This window comes from Schistocerca americana, chromosome 5 (genome assembly GCF_021461395.2).
Source record: "Schistocerca americana isolate TAMUIC-IGC-003095 chromosome 5, iqSchAmer2.1, whole genome shotgun sequence".
In the NCBI taxonomy this organism is placed as follows: domain Eukaryota; kingdom Metazoa; phylum Arthropoda; class Insecta; order Orthoptera; family Acrididae; genus Schistocerca; species Schistocerca americana.
Window position 1 is genome coordinate 228,116,537 of NC_060123.1, and position 19,283 is coordinate 228,135,819.

The 19,283-nt window shown below is 42.4% G+C and overlaps 1 protein-coding gene across 1 annotated transcript in view; it reads left to right on the forward strand.

Moving 5' to 3' along the window:
* The window catches only part of LOC124616280 (armadillo repeat-containing protein gudu), a 209,134-nt gene that overhangs the window by 16,171 nt on the left and 173,680 nt on the right, over positions 1-19,283 (forward strand). Inside the window, exons 2-3 of the mRNA XM_047144582.1 lie at positions 1,658-1,889; positions 13,286-13,432. Coding sequence (XP_047000538.1) covers positions 1,658-1,889; positions 13,286-13,432 — 379 coding nt within the window. The remainder of the gene's footprint in view (positions 1-1,657; positions 1,890-13,285; positions 13,433-19,283) is intronic.

Consider the following 19,283-nt stretch of genomic DNA (forward strand, 5'->3'; position numbering starts at 1 on the left):
AAAAATCTTGAAAACTGACCAATGACTGATTTTAGGTTTTCCCGCCACTGCCTCGATTGTGATACGTTGCTCTTCGAAGACCAGGGCTTCCGTTTCTCTAGTGATTCCCAGTTCTTCACATAGAGGTGTAACGCCACTCCGTTCTTTGCCATTCAGACTTGTTAGAACACATTGGAAGCGACTACGCCACCTAAACAGTGTATGATGTGACGATATGTTGTTGCCACACTCTTCCACCTACAACGTGCTGACATGAGGAAAGTTTCCAACCGATTTCTCATACACAAACAGCAGTTGCCTGGTGAAACGTTGTGATGCCTCATGTAAGGAGGAGAAATGCGTACCATCACGTTTCCGACTTCGATACAGGTCGGATTGTAGCCTATCGCGGTTGCGGTTTATCGTATCGCCACATTGCTGCTCGCTTTGGTCGAGATCCAATGACTGTTAGCAGAATATGGAATCGGTGGGTTCAGGAGGGTTATACGGAACGCCGTGCTGGATCCCAACGGCCTCGTATCACTAGCAGTCGAGATGACAGACATCTTATCCGCATGGCTGTAACGGATCGTGCAGCCACGTCTCGATCCCTGAGTCAACATATGGGGACGTTTGAAAGACAACAACCATCTGCACGAACAGTTCGACGACGTTTGCAGCAGCATGGACTATCAGCTCGGAGACCATGGCTGCAGTTACCCTTGACGGTGCATCACAGACAGGAGCACCTGCGATGGTGTACTCAACGACGAACCTGGGTGCACGAATGGCAAAACGTCGTTTTTTCGGATGAATCCAGGTTCTGTTTACAGCATCATGATGGTCGCATTCGTGTTTGGCGACATCGCGGTGAACGCATATAGGAAGCATGTATTCGTCATCGCCGTACTGGCGTGATGGTATGGGGTGCCAATGGTTACACGTCTCGGTCACCTCTTGTTCGCATTGACGGCACTTTGAACAGTGGACGTTACATTTCAGATGTGTTACGACCCGTGGCTCTACCCTTCATTCGATCCCTGCGAAACCCTACATTTCAGCAGGATAATGCACGACCGCATATTGCAGGTCCTGTATGGGCCTTTCTGGAGACAGAAAATCTTCGACTGCTGCCCTGGCCAGCACATTCCCCAGATCTCTCACCAATTGAAAGCGTCTGGTCAATGGTGGCCGAGCAACTGCCTCGTCACAATACGCCAGTCACTACTCTTGATGAACTGTGGTATCGTGTTGAAGCTGCATGGGCAGCTGTACCTGTACACGCCATCCAAGCTCTATTTGACTCAATTCCCAGGCGTATCAAGGCCGTTATTACGGCCAGAGGTGGTTGTTCTGGGTACTGTATTCTCAGGATCTATGCACCAAAATTGCGTGAAAATGTAATCACATGTCAGTTCTAGTATAAAATATTTGTCCAATGAATACCCGTTTATCATTTGCATTTCTTCTTGGTGTAGCAATTTTAATGGCCAGTAGTGTACCTGCTGTGGGGTGTGCACAGGGACTTGGACTACGGAAACTTTCCTGTAACGCACATTACGCTTTCTGTGTATGGAATTGGACATTGGGGATTCACTTATAGTATGTGCTGTGTGGTGTGCGCAGGGACTCGGACTGGAGGGGCTCTCCTATAAGGCACTGTGATTGGTGTTTGCAGGGATTTGGAGTTCGGGGATTCCCCAGTCCCACAAATGCCGGAGCGGGGCGGCGCAGCGGGCGGCGGCGGCCCCCGGGTGGTGCTCGTCACCGACCTGGACGACGGCAGCGACTCCTCCTCCACGGAGTCCTCCTCCTCCTCGGAGGACGAGTCGCGCTTCCAGGAGTCCGCCCGCAGCTCGGACCTCTCTTCCGAGTTCTGGCAGATCCAGAAGCTCGTCAAGTACATGAAGGCCAGTACTCGTCTGCACGGCGTCCATTCACACTTACCCACTCCTTGCACGTCTCCATTTCAGTTTAATCTCTGGAATCACTGTACTATTTCTCGGTTCTGTAGTTTGGATCTGTATCGCGTTTTCTGAGTAACTGTTCCTTTCGAGGTTGTCTGTCAGAGCAGGTTTCAAGGACGTTTCAGTAAGTAGCTTTCTTAGGAACAAAGACGCCTTTTGCAGTAACAAATTATGTATTTTTCAACAATCCCCTAATAATCTTTCAAAATAATCCCCTTTATGCTTATACACTTTTCCCAACATCCTCACCAGTTTTTTCAGTCCCTTCAAGGTAGCAATTAGCGACCTCTAAAATAGATTCTCTCAACGCTGACCACCTCATTTAAGCAGATTTTTTTTTCCAGAAGGCCAGTTCCTCAACTCTGGAACCGGAAAAAATTTTAACAGAACAAACTCAGGCAAATAAGGGAGTGCAACAGCAACTCAAGGACTAGATTCAAATAACCAGTGGAGCGATGCAGCTAAACTCACTCCAGGGAAAAGCTAGTTTCACTCGAAGCCTACTGAGAAGTGGCTTCAAAACAACGTCGATTGGCGGTGACAGCTCCAGATGAATTTGCTAGCTTGTTTAATCTCTGGAATCACTGTAATATTTCTCGGTTCTGTAGTTTGGATCTTTATCGCATTTTCTGAAGTAACGGTTCCTTTCGAGGCTGTCTGTCATAGCAGGTTTCAAGGACGTTTCAGTAAGTAGCTTTCTTAGGAACAAAGACGCCTTTTTCTGTAACAAATTATGTATTTTTCAACAATCCCCTAATAACTTTCAACATAATCAGCTTTAAGCTTATACACTTTTCCCAACATCCTCACCAGTTTTTTCAGTCCCTTCAAGGTAGCAATTAGCGAGCTCTAAAATGGTCTCTCTCAACGCTAATCACCTCATTTAAGCAGAATTTTTTACCAGAAGGCCAGTTCCTCAAATTTGGAACCGGAAATAATTTTAACAGAGTAAACTCAGACAAATAAGGAAGTGCAACAGCAACTCAAGGATTACATTCAAATAACCAGTGACGCGATGCCGCTAAACTCACTCCAGGGGAAGCTAGTTTCTCTCGAAACCTACTGGGAAGTGACTTCAAGAAGAAATCTATTGGCGGTGACAGCTCCAGGTGAATTTGGTAGCATGTTGTCGTGGTCAAACATTTTTTCCTCTTTGATAAACGGAAACATATTACCTTTAATTTCCTGTCAAAAAGGTCCCGTATGCCACTATAGTAATATCGAGTGATCGTTTTTTCTTGTCTAAGAAGCTACATGGCACAAATCAGTTCGACCATCAACGAAAATTATAATCATCTTGGGGTTGAGGCTCTTTTTTTCCATGTTTGCTTTGACAATAACTATGTTTTTGGATAGGGTCCGCCTTCAGCAAAACACAATTTTGTTTTTTTTAACCCAAACATGTTTCACTGCAGTTGCAGCATCTTCAGTGGGCTTTCATTTTTCATCTGTTAAAGATAAACAATGTTCTTTACTGTTTGTATACATATAACTATTAGTTTTTAAATCGTAATTAAAGATATTTGAAAAAACACATAAATTCTGAATTCATACCTTTTTACCACATGGTGTGGTTTTTCTGATGTGTTGTTTCTACAGTGACTGTTTTGTTCCCCAGTTTGTCATCTGCAACCATTTATATCTTAAAGTAGATAAATTGTTTAAGCCAAAATTACGATTTGAAAAATTGTTATTTCTATGCCTGAAATTATTTAATTCTATGTGTGTGTGTGTGTGTGTGTGTGTGTGTGTGTGTTAATTCTATGTGTGTGTGTGTGTGTGTGTGTGAAAAGGGAGAGAGAGAGAGAGAGAGAGAGAGAGTGAATGTGACAGTAGGTTTTAGGATTTATTGTTGTTTTATTTTTTTGTTTATTTTTTTATTTTGTGTGTGAGGGGGGCTGGGGTGGGGGGTGTTTTTACACGTTCAACTGTTCCACTGCTCGCTATGTTTGTTTTTACAGCTGGTAAACAGCGACAGTGACAGTGGCAGTGTTTGAGAGTGATGAAGATGAAGAAAAAGAAAAGGTAAGTGAAACATTACGTAAACACACACACACACACACACACACACACACATATATATATATATATATATATATATATATATATATATATATATATATATAGAATTAAATAATTTCTGGCATAGAAATAACAAGTTTTCAAATCGTAATTTTGGCTGAAACAATTTATCTAATTTAAGGTATAAGTGGTTGCAGATGACAAACTGTGGAACAAACCAGTCACTGTAGAAACACAACACATCAGAAAAACCACACCATGTGGTAAAAAGGTATGAATTCAGAATTTATGTGTTTTTTCAAATATCTTTAATTACGATTTAAAAGCTAATAGTTACATGTATACAAACAGTAAAGAACATTGTTTATCTTTAACAGATGAAAAATGAAAGCCCACTGAAGATGCTGCAACTGCAGTGAAACATGTTTGGGTTAAAAAAAAATTGTGTTTTGCTGAAGGCGGACCCTATCCAAAAACATACGTAATGAAAATTATGTTGTGGAATTTTCCAATCATCTCTCCAATATCCACCCCTGCCTGGTATCCTGGGATATCCTCATAAAAAATAAATGTTAGACCTCGTAGGAACGCGTTGAAGCAACCTAACTGGTGTTATTGATAGTTTGCATTCTATACCTTCACACATTTTCCCACCAATATAAAAAATTGAATAACTGAACGATACTGCTTGTTTTCCATCTCGACGAAAAACCTACGGCACAATTTACTGAAATATCTGTCATATCTAAATTAACCTTTGTCGGCCTGCAGATGGCGGTGTACCATGATAACCTCAACTTTCATTAGTAATGTCATCTGTCTTCAAACACAGGTACTTACTGAGCCGCCCTCATAATGGCCGCCTGCATGAGCCACATATGGATGTTAAACTATATGATCTAAACCAACACGTACACAAAAAGTTCATATAAAATATTCTTTCCCAATTATGAACTCTTTGCAAACAATAAAGTCATTTGAAACAAATCGAATGTATTAATGTTTCTATTGAGTAAGGAATATGTCCCCTGTGAAGCATTCTATCCATTTTAATGAATTAAAATGTTATTGAATCTGTCGTTTAAGTTCATATTATAGAAACGTTCAAAACTTCGATAACGTGGAGAAACAGTCTTTACACTGCTGACAACCTTTTAAATTGGAAAATATTCGTTCCTTTACTCAGGATACAGCAATGGCCCATATTAGAATATCACTCCTGTCCACGTGCGTTTCTACAAATCATTGTAACTTCCGAAATATTTATTTGCGGTTTGCGATAGGCCAACAGATATATTATGCTGTTTAAACATTCCAAACTATGAGTATAATTGGTGTCACGATAGCGCCCGTTAAACGACGGAATCTCTGGCTGGGTGGGTGGGGAGAGGGGGATGGGCAGCTGGCCTACCCTGTTCCTCGCCGCATACGCCCTGGAATCTTCCTACCACGGCCGGCACGAGCCATGGGGATGGAATGTTCACTCACACGTTCCACCAACTACACTTTCCTAGGGATGTGAGATGTTGCCAAACTGTAGATGGTCGATAATAATCGACTCCAAAACGTCGATGATAAATGTATAGAACGGCGTAAAAAGCAACACACAAATACATCTTTATCATATTTAATAATCAATAAAAACAGAAAAAATTAATATAACATATATCACAAGGATATGTCAGATACTATAATACTTTCTTATTACCTGTTGGTAATTTCTTTAATGATCCAGGTATAAATCGATTCTTTCTGCGTAGTCCACGTTTAACGTAATCCGGAATTCCCCTCCACTTTTCTAGCACTTTTCGTGACGATGTAAGTGTTAAAAATATAATATATAAAGTATCGATAACGGTGACGTCGCTCGTCGGAGAATAGACTGCCGTATTCTTCCGTTAGCGTTTTTAATGTTAACACGGATAGCGTAAAAGTAAAAGAGAGTCCAGAGTGTTTATTATTCGTAGTAATTAGCTTTCGAAGGAATAAGAAAACTGTAAAAATCATTCGATAACTGGCGGAACGAAACTGTAAAACCTTAATTGTGGGTATGGTGGTTTTCTTTATACTGTACTTACGTGGATCAAATGTAACCATACATATCATAAACGGAAAATGTACTTACATAACTCGAGGCACAGTTTTTAGCAATTAAAAAATGCGTTCGAAACATTAGGGACCACACTACTTGGCATCAAGAAAATATTAACTGAATGGGCATTTAAAGGCGTCAGTCAACATTTAGCTAAAGCAACAGTCGATGTTCCTGCCTCAGTTCGTTCAGAAATATTCCTCCTCGCTTCCACCACAGCTACGTTTGGCAGGTCGCAAAAGTGTTTCACTGGCTTTGCTATGTTTACAAAGTTTACAAAGCGATTCGATTCAGTGACAACATAATTATCCACAGTGGTAACAAGTAGCCTGGGTTCATCAAGTTTGATTCCATGTGGAGACAGTCGTGCCCGGCGACTGTGTTCATTTCAAGTAGTAAAGGATGTAGCAGTCAATAGCAATGATGTTTATTGTGTATCTAGATTTCGGTCACTGTGTGGCCACTTTCAGTGCAGGAAATGTAGGTTAAAATATTAAAACCACTTGTATATATACGTGGACCCAACTGGACTGTTGATGTCAGAGGCTGAGTTCATCTCGTGTATACTGGACTTTGCGCATGTGCAAGTGTTTTTCATGTTTTAACTTGCATTTATTGCACTGAAGATGGCCATACAATGACCGAGACCTAGATATGCAATAAACAGCACTGCAACGGATTGCTGTCTCCTTTTTGGTTTTACCTCAATCAAAATTTAAATTCACCTCCTCTCCTACCCCTCCCTTTACCTCCCTCCCTTAGGTTGGGAGTCACTTCTCTACCTGATGTGCCAGAGGATGAGGACTTATCGATACGGGGAAACATGTACTCGACGCACGGTGAAGTTGCTCTTCATTTTAGTGTTAATGCCCGTTGGCTACTACATAACAGATTTCGTGACAGATGGTAAGGAAGAGGTGGACCGATTCTCCAGACTGAAAAGCACTAGACTTTTATTTGTGGGCTACTCGTAAGCTGTCACGTATCGAGCCACGATAACAAAATGCAGAGCGTTTTGGCGTCTGTATTGTGGAATAGGGCCTTATTTAAGCCCAGGCTACCTAGGATCCGACCTAAGGAGCCGCACCACATAAGTTTAAAATAGGAAATGAGTTTATTTTAATTGCCTGCCGTAGGCCTTCTTACAATCGTAAGACACGTAGACATACCTATTTTGTATGAGCTTACTCGGCTGAATTTTTAAGTGGACAGCCGATACAATTTAAGTCAGGATTCACCACTCAAAGCCCGCGATTCCTTGCTTCAAATTCCCATTGGTGGCTGATCATACCTGTAGTACTTCACTTCGACTTTTCAATGTACGGTTAACGGAATTTTTGCAGTTTGAAGTGAGCTCGATTTAGTTAGACATGGATTCTTGCGTCTTAAAGTTGTGAAAAGCTTAATGTTACATCGATGTACGGTGTGAAAGTTTGGGAATTTCCTGACAAGACAACACACTGACTCGTGGCAACAATAGATGTCAGGTGATCGCCGTGCACATTTCAGTGAGAACAAAAAAAAAAAAAAAGCAGTTTTAAAATATTGCTGTATACTTGTAAAAAATATTTTTGTGGCAACAATTATGGTACTACCAACAGGAAACAAACCAAGAAATTTATTCAGCATCGCTATTACAGCAACGTTCGCCTCAGTAGCTCAGTGCTCAGCGTGTCTGGCTGATGTGCGGAGGACCCGGATTCGATTCCAAGTAGTGACATGGAATTTACTTGCTGGGAGGACTGGAGCGAGCGCACTCAGCCTCGTGATGCCAATTGAGGAGCTACTTGTAGGAGAAGTAGCGACTCCAAGTCTAAAAAAGCGCCAAAGGCGAGGAGAGCAGTGTGCTGACCCCACGCCCCTACAATTTTTTTTCTTAAGTTACTCTTCTGCTGGTTTGATGCGACCCGCCACGAAATCCTCTCCTGCGTAAACCTCTTCATCTCAGAGTAATACTTGTGTCCTATAGCCTCAATTATTTGCTGTATGTACTCCAATCTCTGCATTCCTCTGCAGTTTTTTCCCTCTACAGTTTCCTCTAATACCATGGAAGTCATTCCCTGATGCCTTAATGGACATCCTTTCATCCTCTTCCTTCTTCTTGTCAGTGTTCCCCACATATTCCTTTTCTCGCCAGTTCTGCGCAAAACATCCTCGTTCCTTACCTTATCGGTCCACCTAATTTTCAACTCTTTCTGTTGTCTTCTGTTCCCGTTTTCCCACAGTCCATGTTTCACTACCATACTATCCTGTGCTCTAAACATACACTCTCAGAAATTTCTTCCTTAATTAAGACCTATGTTTGATACTAGACTTCCTTTTTTTGCCAGTGTTAGTCTTCCTTGTATGCTCTCCTTTCTCCGTCTACCCTTTTTTTTCCTTCTTATGTAGCAGTATTCCTTAACTTCATCCACTTTCGTGATCCCCAAGTCTCATATGAAGTTTATCGCTGCTCTCAGTTCTACTCTTTCTCATTACTTTCGTTTCTCTTCGATTTATTCTCAGTCCATATTTTGTACTCTTTAGACTGTTCATTTCTTTCAACAGATCCTAAAATTCTTTTTAACTTTCAGTCAGGCTAGCATAGTCATCAGCGAATCTTATCATCGATATCCTTTCACCCTGAATTGTAATCCATTGCACTTTTTTCTTAAATTTCCGTCTTTGCTTCTTCGACGTATAGAATGAACAATAGGGGGCGAAAGATTACATCCCTGTCTTACGTCCTTTTTAATCCGAGTACTCCGCACTTCAGTTTTATTGTTCCTTCTTGGATCTTGGACATAATGTATATTACACGTTTCTCCCTATAGTTCATCCATATTTTTCTGAAAATTTCGGACATCTAGTACCATTGTCGAACGCTTTTTCCGGGTCGACAAACGTACGGACTTGTCTTGCTTTTTCTTTAGTCTTTCTCTCCATTTTCAACGGCAACGTCACAATTGCCTCCCCCGTCCCTTTACCTTTCCTAAAGTGAAACTGATCGTTCTCTAACACTCCCATCCTTCTGTATATTATTCTTATTACCAACTTGGAGGCATGATCTGTTAAGCTGAGTGTGCGATGATTCTCGCACTTGTCGGTTCTTGCTATCTTCGGAATTGTGTGGATGAAGTTTTTCCGAAAGTCTCACGGTTTATCACTAGTCACATAGATTCTACCGACCAGCCTGAATAGTCGTTTTGGGGTCACTTCCCTCAATGATTTTAGAAATTCCAAAGGAATGTTATCGATCCCTTTTGCCTTACTTGACCTTACGTCACCCAAAGACCATTTAAATTCTGATACGAATACTGGGTTCCATATCTGTTCCTTGTCGACTCCGGTTTCTTATTTTATCACGTCATACAATATCCAAATGACGCCATCGGTAGAGGATGGTACGGCAGTCGGTCGGTCCCAACTGTAGCCATAACGAGGGGCTTTGCCTTGCTATTATAGCAATATGGGACGTTATAACGTAACACACCGAACTATTGTCGCAGCGTATACATCATCGTAAGCGAACGACAACAATGTATTTTCCGTGTAACCTTTTATTATGGCTAGCAAAAGAAAAAGAACTAATCGCTCTAAAAAGATCATTTATAAAGCAGAAGTGACAAACGAAAATTCCTTTCGTTTTTTCAATCTCATCAACTCTTTGAATCATAAGTGGCATAGGAAAATTTTATACAGTGAGATACAATAAAAAACCTTAAATGCAGTGTTACAAGTGTTTAATTCCAAAATTGCTCTAGAATACTATTTTGTTGAGCTAATTATCACGAAAGCGGGCCCAACACAACAGGTTCAGCCTAGAGATCTATGAACTCTAAATACTAACCTGCTGTAGAAACCTGTTCATCTGGGATTCAATGCGACGACGGGTTGGTGAATATATCAAATCAATACCAGCAGAGGGCATTTAGAACTTTTCATGCAAGAACCAGTAAATGTGGTTCGCTGGTACATTCTGTTCCTAACGGTTAAAGTACTGTTGAGAGTTATACAAAAGGTACTGTAACCCGGAATTAGATGGTTTCCGGACCAGCTTCAAAATTAAATATTTTCTTCTCCTATGTAAGAGGAATGTGTTCTGAAAGCAGTCTCGCTGCATTTATTTTTACAACATTTATGAGGTCCGTGGGACCACGGTAGCTACATCTACTTGTTCACAGAGCGAGCCAGTACACTGTTTATAGAATACTAATAAGAAAATATATAATCAACGGAAGTAATAAAACACGAAAAAATGTGTGTCACAGATAAATGTTTTCAACCACTGAGTAGAAGTCGTCCACAGCTCGTGGTCGTGCGGTAGCGTTCTCGCTTCCCACGCCCGGGTTCCCGGGTTCGATTCCCGGCGGGGTCAGGGATTTTCTCTGTCTCGTGATGACTGGGTGTTGTGTGACGTCCTTAGGTTAGTTAGGGTTAAGTAGTTCTAAGTTCTAGGGGACTGATGACCATAGATGTTAAGTCCCATAGTGCTCAGAGCCATTTTTTAGAGAAAGTCGTGGGCAAAATAGGAGGAGTGGTGCACAAAGAAACATTCCAACCCGGACTTGAAAGAATTCCGAGATACCTGCACAACGCCCTACACGAATTTCGCGAACTTACGAGGCAGATCTGACTGACCATCCTAATCTGGCCCAAAGCTGTTGTTGATTGAAGCACAGATACAATTGTTCTGTCTCTTCGCGATCCGCCTCGTAATACTACAGCTGACTAAACGATAAGCTTAGCGTGAGTACGGGCAGTTACTTCTAGAAAAATATGAGAATCCTGTAATGAATAAAAACTCTATACTCCAGATCCTAGGAGCTGGAGAAGGTGGGAGACAGAACCTCTCTCGCCGGTTCTTGCGGACGCTTATGGGTGTGAGACACTAGTAGCTCTAAGGGATAAGTTGAGGGCAGTAGTGTTTTCTTTGATTTAACAAAGGCACTTTATTGTGTGGACCATGCAGCATTTTCAGTTTAGTTGGAACATTGTGGAATCAGCGAAGAGGCACAACAGTGGTCCAATTTATGTCTGAAAAACTGGAAGCAAAACAGTGTCCTCCAGTGTTAACGAACAGGGAAGAGATTTTAATTTGATTTGGAGGAGGGGGGGGGGGGGCGGGAAGAAAAGTCATGTAAAGTGGGGTATACCACACGGTTCTATTCTGGATCCATTGCTTTTCTTGATGCATATGATAGATGACTCTAAATTTTTTTTTTCTTTTCAAATGGTACAAGCGTTATTCAGAAGACATGAAACGTAATATAAATGAGGTAGCTAATAGCCTAGTCAGTAACATCAGTTTGTGGCATTCGGAAAACAGATTAGAGCTTAACTACAAATAATCGCAATGATATATTTTCTGACACAGAATTCTTCTGAAAGCGAAATTTTACTGTCTCATGGAGGCCAAACAGTCAGTGAAGCAGGTCATTTGATACATTTGGACTGAGAGTATATGGTAGGCTTTGTTGGAAGTGTAACGTTAAAGAAGTTGTGCAGAAGTTGAATACTGCTATTTTACTAAAGAATGATCTCCGCTGTCTGTGACACTAAACGTGAAAGCTTGTTTATTTTGCTTAGTTTCACTCTATTACCGCGTGCCTTGTTATATTTTGGGGCAGCTCTGTGATTCCACCAACAATAGTCTTACGCCAGATTAGTCGTTCAGTCTGATCTGTCGGTTCGCGAAATTCGTGTAGGGCGTTGTTCACAACGCTAGGAACGCTTTCAAGCTCGAGTTCGAAGATTTCTTTGTGGCACAGTCCTATTTTGTATGAGAGTTCCTCCCAGTGGTTGAGAAATTTTCTCTGTAACGAGTTATTTGTTCTTGTACTCTCTCACATTTTTTTGCGTTTTATTAATTTTTGTTAATTCTGCAAATAAAGTATTTAACTCGTTTTCTGACCAAATGTGGTTTCACGGATCTCATAATACTATTAAAAAAGTACATCCAGATTGCTTTCATAACACATTCCTCTTGTTTAGAAGAAGGAAATATTGTATTTGGAAGCTGGTCCGAAACCTTATATTTCCAGGTTAGACTACATTTTCTAATCTGTGAACTATACCTTAGTTGTGGGGAAGATAATGAACCATCAGCCAACATGAAACCCTTTCTTTCCATGAAATGTTCAAAATGCTCTCCGTTGGTACTGATACATGCACCACATACACCAATCCATCGTCGCATTCAATCCCAGCCTTTGACAGGAGGACCTTATTTGGAGTTCATAGACCTCTAAGCTGAACGTGTGGTGTGGGCCCTGCGAGGACAAATTTTGTGGTAATTAGCTTGACAAAATAGTTGTTTATAGCAATTTTCGAATTAAAAAACCCGTAACACATTACTTAATGTTTTTTATTTGACTGTATAAAATTTCCTGATGCAATTTATGATTTAGTGAATTGAAGAGGCTGAAAAAATGAAAGGAATTTTCGTTTGACACTTATGCTTTGAAATTCTCCTTTCTAAGGCGACTGGTTTGTGTTTTATGGCGGACCGCAATAAGAGAGAAATAAAAAAGTCTTTACTATTACATTGTTGTTACTCGTTTACGGTGATGTGTTTGCTGCCTTAGTCCTTCTGTGTATTACGCTACAATGTCCCATGTCGCTGAAATAGCAAATCAAAGCAAAGCACCGCGTTATGTCTCAGATGGGTTAATCGGGTCCGACCGACCGGCTTCTCATCCTCAGCCAATGACGTCATTTGGATGCTGTATGGAGGGGCGTGAGGTCAGCACACCGCTCTCCCATGCCGATGGCGGGTATCTATAATTTTTTTTTAATTTTATGTTTGGCTTTCCCCCCCACCCCACCTCATCCCCATCAAAGAAATTGTTCAAATGGCTCTGAGCACTATGGGACTTAACATCTGTGGTCATCAGTCCCCTAGAACGTAGAACTACTTAAACGTAACGAACCTAAGGACGTCAAACACATCCATGCCCGAGGCAGGATTCGAACCTGCTACCGTAGCGGTCGCACGGTTCCAGACTGAAGCGCATAGAACCGCTCGGCCACTCCGGCCGGTTCATCCCCATCCCTCCCACCCGACGTTCCTTTGGAAAATTTCTGTTGATGCTCATGGTTACACCCTAATTTTCCTTAATTGGGAGGGGAGGGCATCGTTTCCAGGTGATTCGTCTTCCTCCTAGATACGTTCTGTAACTATAACGAGGGACATACTCTTTGACTTTTACTTGTGCATAGTTGAAATTATGTTTTCGATGTGTAGTCAGGAAACCAGACAGCGACGGTTATCGCACTCTGCTGCCTCAAGGACCACGATCTCACCACCGACGCCAACCAGACGGCCATAAGAGATACCGGAGGACTGGAAGTTCTGGTTAACCTGATTGAAACTGACGACTTCAAGTGCAAGGTAACTAGCCTACAATTACATCAAAGGTTAAATTCTGAAATAAAATAGCTTTTCATGACAGCCGTATATCGATTATGACATTCCACATAGTGTATCTTGCAGCATATTTGTCTGTTCGAGATTTGTACAACCGTCTGTCCAATGCTGATCGAGCAAAAATTGGTTCTATACTCGATGATTTCAGCAGCTTACGGCAGTGCAGTACCCACTCATGTTGTGCAGTATTCCCTTGGCTCTGAAATTGGTGTGCTTCTCAAATCGTCTTCATCTTAAGGTATAGCTAGAAATGTAAGAGGAGAAGGGAGCCCGGAGAACCTGTGATATTCTGTCTCTGAAGAGATGGCCTGAACAACTGGTCCAAGCTTATGATGCAAGATTTCCTGTTAGTTAAGAAAAAATCCGGACAAGTTCCAGTAGGACACGCACACCGAGGGTTCCTGAAAAACTTAGTTATGTATACAGATAGTTCGTCAATCCTGGTAATCAAGAAGCTCGACGACATTTCCCTGTAATCGACATTGATATAGACAAGATAGACGTCTACGCATTTCTGAGAAAAATTTGTCTTAATAGGACACACAAATAGTCGGATAACAAATGACAAAAACAGTTTTTTCGTGTGATGTACAAGGGTCACTCCAAAAGAAATGCACACTATTTTTTTAAAAAAATTCATCTTTCATTCTACATGTTTGAAAGTTTTACAGTGTGTAGATACATCATTTACGAACAATATTTTCATTTCTCCACATAATTTACATCCCTCTCAACTGCCTTACGCCATCTTGGAACCAGCGCCTGTATACCCGCACGGTAAAATTCTGGACCAACTTGTTGGAGCCACTGTCTGGCAGCGCACACAAGGGAGTCATCATCTACAAACCTTGTTCCACGAAGAGAGTCTTTCAGTTTCCTAAAGAGATATAGTCACATGGAGCCAGGTCAGGACTGTAAGGCGGGTGTTCAGTGTTGTCCATCCGAGTTTTGTATTCGCTTCCATGGTTTTTTGACTGACATGTGGCCGTGCATTGTCGTTTAACAGCAAAACTCCTGATTTTGCTGATGTGGCCGAACACGACTCAGTCGAGCTTGAAGTTTCTTCAGTGTCGTCACATATGCATCAGAATTTATGGTGGTTCCACTTGGCATGATGTCCACAAGCAAGAGTCCTTCGGAATCGAAAAACACCGTAGCCATAACTTTTCCAGCAGAAGGTGTGGTTTTGAATTTTTTTTTCCTGGGTGAATTTGCATGATGCCACTCCATTGATTGCCTCTTCGCCTCTGGTGAAAAATGATGGAGCCATGTTTAATCACCTGTCACAATTGTTCCAAGAAATTCATCTCCACCATTCTCGTACTGTTCCAAAAATTCTCTGCATACCGTTTTTGTTGTTTCTTTGCGAGCCACTGTCAACATCCTGGGAACCGACCTGGCACAAACCTTTTTTAATGCCAACACTTTCAGTATTCTGCAAACACTTCCTTCCCCTCTCCCAACGTAGCGTGACAATTCGTTCACTGGGATGCGTCTGTCAGCTCTCCGCATATTGTCTGGAATGTGTGCAGTACGACGCCTGCCGCTGCGAGAACAATCCTCATCATTGCCGTGTCCGCTTTCATCACGTAACCTGCTTTCCCACAGACTAACTGTACTGCGATCGACAGCAGCATCTCCATACACCTTTTTCAACCTCTTGTGGATGTTTCCCACTGTCTCGTTTCCACAGCACAGGAATTCTCTGACAGCACGTTGCTTCTGACGAACGTCAAGTGTAGCAGCCATCTTGAAGACATTCTGTGATGGCGCCACTCACGGGAACAGGTTGAACTAAGTTTGAAAACAAGCGGGAAGGATGTATCTACACACTGTAAAACTTTCACACATGCAGAATGAAAACTGTATTTTTACAAAAATAGTGTGCATTTCTTTTGGAGTGGAGTTACAAATTAACCATTTTTTTCCTTTACAAGTACTGTGAAACTTCGCGTCTTGGCAAATTTCACGATTCTAGATCAACAGGAAGTACTCTACAGCTTTTGATGACTCAGTATCAAATTATGTGACACAAATGGCCGTATCTTTTGATTACATAGACTTAGAAACTAACTTTGTGTTCTGCCTTATGGCAGGTCTTGTCATGGGGGAGCCTCGTCAGAGAGGTCCACCGCATGAGCGTCTAGGGAAGTGATTCCAGTGGTGGTTTCCCGTTGCCTTCCACTGATGATAATGAGGACAACACAACACCCAGTCCCTGAGCGGAGAAAATCTCCGACCCAGCCGGGAATCGAAACCGGGCTCCTTGGCGTGACAACCCGCCGTGCTGACCACTTTTTTTTGTTTAAATTATTTTTTTTAAATCTCATTTTGTTCTTTTTTTTCGTTCGTTGTATCTGCTCTGGGCGGACGTCGAAAGACACCCGTTTCAATTCGTTGATGATCCATTAACTCAGTTTTTTTTTTTTATTACAAAGGACAGCTAGCCCTCTGATCAAACACGCTGAGCTACAGTGCTGGCAGCACTCAGCTATCGGGGCGGACATAGAACCTTTCATTTACTACACCGAGAAGAGACTGTATACCTTAGCATGCGACGTACATTTCATCTACATAAGTCAACCCGTTCCTGAGAAAAAAGGGGATCTTATCAGACGGACCGGCAGACAGAGAGTCGGATAACAAATGAAAAAAAAATCGTGTGTTATAGTTACAGATTAACAATTTTCAGATTTTTTTCCTTTAGCTGTACTGTGAAATGATTTTAGGTCAACGGGAAGTTCCATGTATGTTTTGATGAGTCAGTTTGTATTAAAATATGTGACACAGATGGTTGTGCCTTTTGATTGCACTGAAGAAAGCAGCTAGCATCGTCTTCACTTCGCTTACAATCTGTCATATTCTTCAGCCCTGTGACTTGTGTGCATTACTCGCAAATCTCCAAACTATTCTGCTTGCTTATATGGATATGTCCGAAAGAACAGACACCATATCCATATAAGTATATCGCTCTGGCAATACCGGCCATGACCTTCTTCTTCTATGCGTGTGCACATATATTCCCCGAACTCTTACGGGACTTGGTAAGAATGTCTTCCACGAGTAAAGAGAGTGTTGGGGTGGGACACTTATGAATGCAGTGCGTGCGTGAGATAGTCCCTGCAGTCGCACTATCCTCTGTGCCCTCGGTGGCTGAGATGGATAGAGCGTCTGCCATGTAAACAAGAGATCCCGGGTTCTAGTCCCGGTCGGGGCCCACATTTTCACCTGTCCCGGATGATATATATCAACGCCCATCAACAGCTGAAGGTATTAATATAATTCTACTTTCTTCTGCTTACGTCTCATTCATTCGAGGCGATGAACTTATTGCAAATAAGGATCTTCGGATCGTGAAGATAAATTTTAGAATGAAGACTTAACATAAGAAATTATTGTTCACATATGTGCCCTTCAATAATGAATAAGCTAGATATCTTGTATGCCATAATACAGTGCCACAAAAAGTCGCTACACCCTTTATGGTTCAAATGGCTCTGAGCACTATGGGACTTAACATCTGAGGTCATCAGTCCCCTAGAACTTAGAAGTTTCCTAATCCTAACTAACCTAAAGATACCACAGACATCCATGCCCGAGGCAGGATTCGAACCTGCGACCATAGCGGTCGCGCCGTTTCAGACTGGAGCGCCTAGGACTGCTCAGTCACAGCGGCCGGTGTTACACCCTTTAGAGGTTTCCGATTCACTGGAGATTTATTACTGCAGCGGTGTATGTGGTGTACATGAAATGATTACATTTACAGATCAATAGCACAAGGATTCTGAGATACTAGGTATCGACACATGCTGAAACACCCACATTGGTACGTGGCGTGACCTCCACGGGCGACAATGCAGGCACTGAATCTAGCATCCAGTCGACAGTACAGATGGCGAATACTGTCCTGGGATATGATATGACATCCTGTTCGACCTGTTCACGTAGTTCTACAAGAACAAGAGTTGTTGGTTGACAAGTCGCACAAGTGACTTGCCTCGATTGGCGAAAAGTCCAGAGACCGTGCCGGGCAGGGAAGTTACTGGACCTCTTCCAAGACCATGCTGAGTTTCACGGGCAGTGTATGGGCGAGCACTATAATATCTGAATAACACACCACTTTCGCGTTGCAAGAACAGCAAAAGAACGGGTTCCACAATATTCTACACGCACAGTGTGCTTGTTAGCATCACCTCTATAGACAAGGTGAATGAGAGTTGTAGCCTATTTTATCCCAGACCATAAGGCCTTGGGTGGGCCAGTGTGACTTGGACGAATACACTCTATGAGGCAGCACTCACCAGTTCTACATCGTAAGTGCAAACGACCATCACTTCCGTGCAGGCAGAAGCTGCCTTCGTCGCTGAAGACGACGGCGCGCCGCTCCACCTTCCGAGCGACCTCTGACGGTTCCAGTCGAGCCGTGCACGTGTGTGCTCTGGTGTGCGTGCCCGTACTCCCACTGCTAATAACCGGCTCGCCCGAGATGGTGTTGACACATCTGGACCCAGAAGCTTTTTCATCTGTGCTGCGGAAGCTGTACGGTCTGCCATTGCTCCCCCTACAATATGACCAACCTGGTGGGCGTCTGTACTCTGTACCCTGTCTACTGGCGTGAGAATGGTCACGTGACCACTGATACCAGCATCGCTGCACAGCTGACGCAGCACGTCCGATTTGTGTGGCAGTTCTCAGAAAGGACCATCCCACCTCTAGGTAGGCTACAATGTGACCTCTTTCAGACTTGCTCAGTTGGCTGTAGGAAGCACCGTTGTGTCTTCGTTGAATGGCTGCCTGCTTGCTTCACTCCTTTGCGCCACACTGAGCCTTCTGGCAGTGAGCATTTCCTATTAAAAGGGATACACAGATGGCTCTCTGGTAGCTATGCCACTACGCTATTTGCTGGCAAACGACGCTGAAACCATTATCATTACATCTACTAGCACCCAGGTGGCATATGCCGTCGTCGGATCAAAATCGACGTGGTTTTTCCAGGTGAACTAATTTCTTTCCTGTTTAGTATCCAACAAACTTCCTATCAAAACCATTCCTCTTTCCCTGGACCGCTGATGTGTAACCTTTCTTCTAAGGCATGGAGCGATTCTCATTCCAATAACTACAAGGATCATATTGAGCCTCTTAAGGTCCACTCATGGCTACTGCTAGGGACGAACCTTCGCTGTCGCCTGCATGGCAGCAATACACACACAAAATCCATTGTTGAGTCTATAGATGCGGTTTTACTGGTTACTGCAGCTCGCCGACTCTATTGCTCGCACACACGAGAGATAACTGCGACAACAGTAGCCTTACACCTATGTGTTCCAATAGGTCTTCTAATTTCCGGCCATTTAACAATGAACGGACGTGAAAGGTTGATGTAAAATGCCACATCCAACAGTGGACCACCAAAAGCAGTAACTGTTTGGCTTGTACTCCATAGTACATGCATTTACCCAATGTCCCGGTTTTGTAACGGTCACGATTATGTTTACTTCACTTGATACATAAAAGTTAGAAACAGTGTGTTAATTACAAAATCAAACGAAATTATGATACCGTTAGAAAAACTTAGTTGACTGCTTGTGATAAGGACATCTGGGTACGAACCCTAGTTTGACACAAACTTTAATTTGTCTTGAGATATTCATATCAAGCGCTACTGTTTCGAAATAAGTAATTTTGAACTAATATTTGTATAGACTTTCCTCCTCCTTTTGGCGCCAGACTAAGGGAACTTAAATGTCTTCCGCTATTTACCTGATACCCTTATCCTATTATTTGTAATACAGGTAATGAATTCTTCGATCTTACA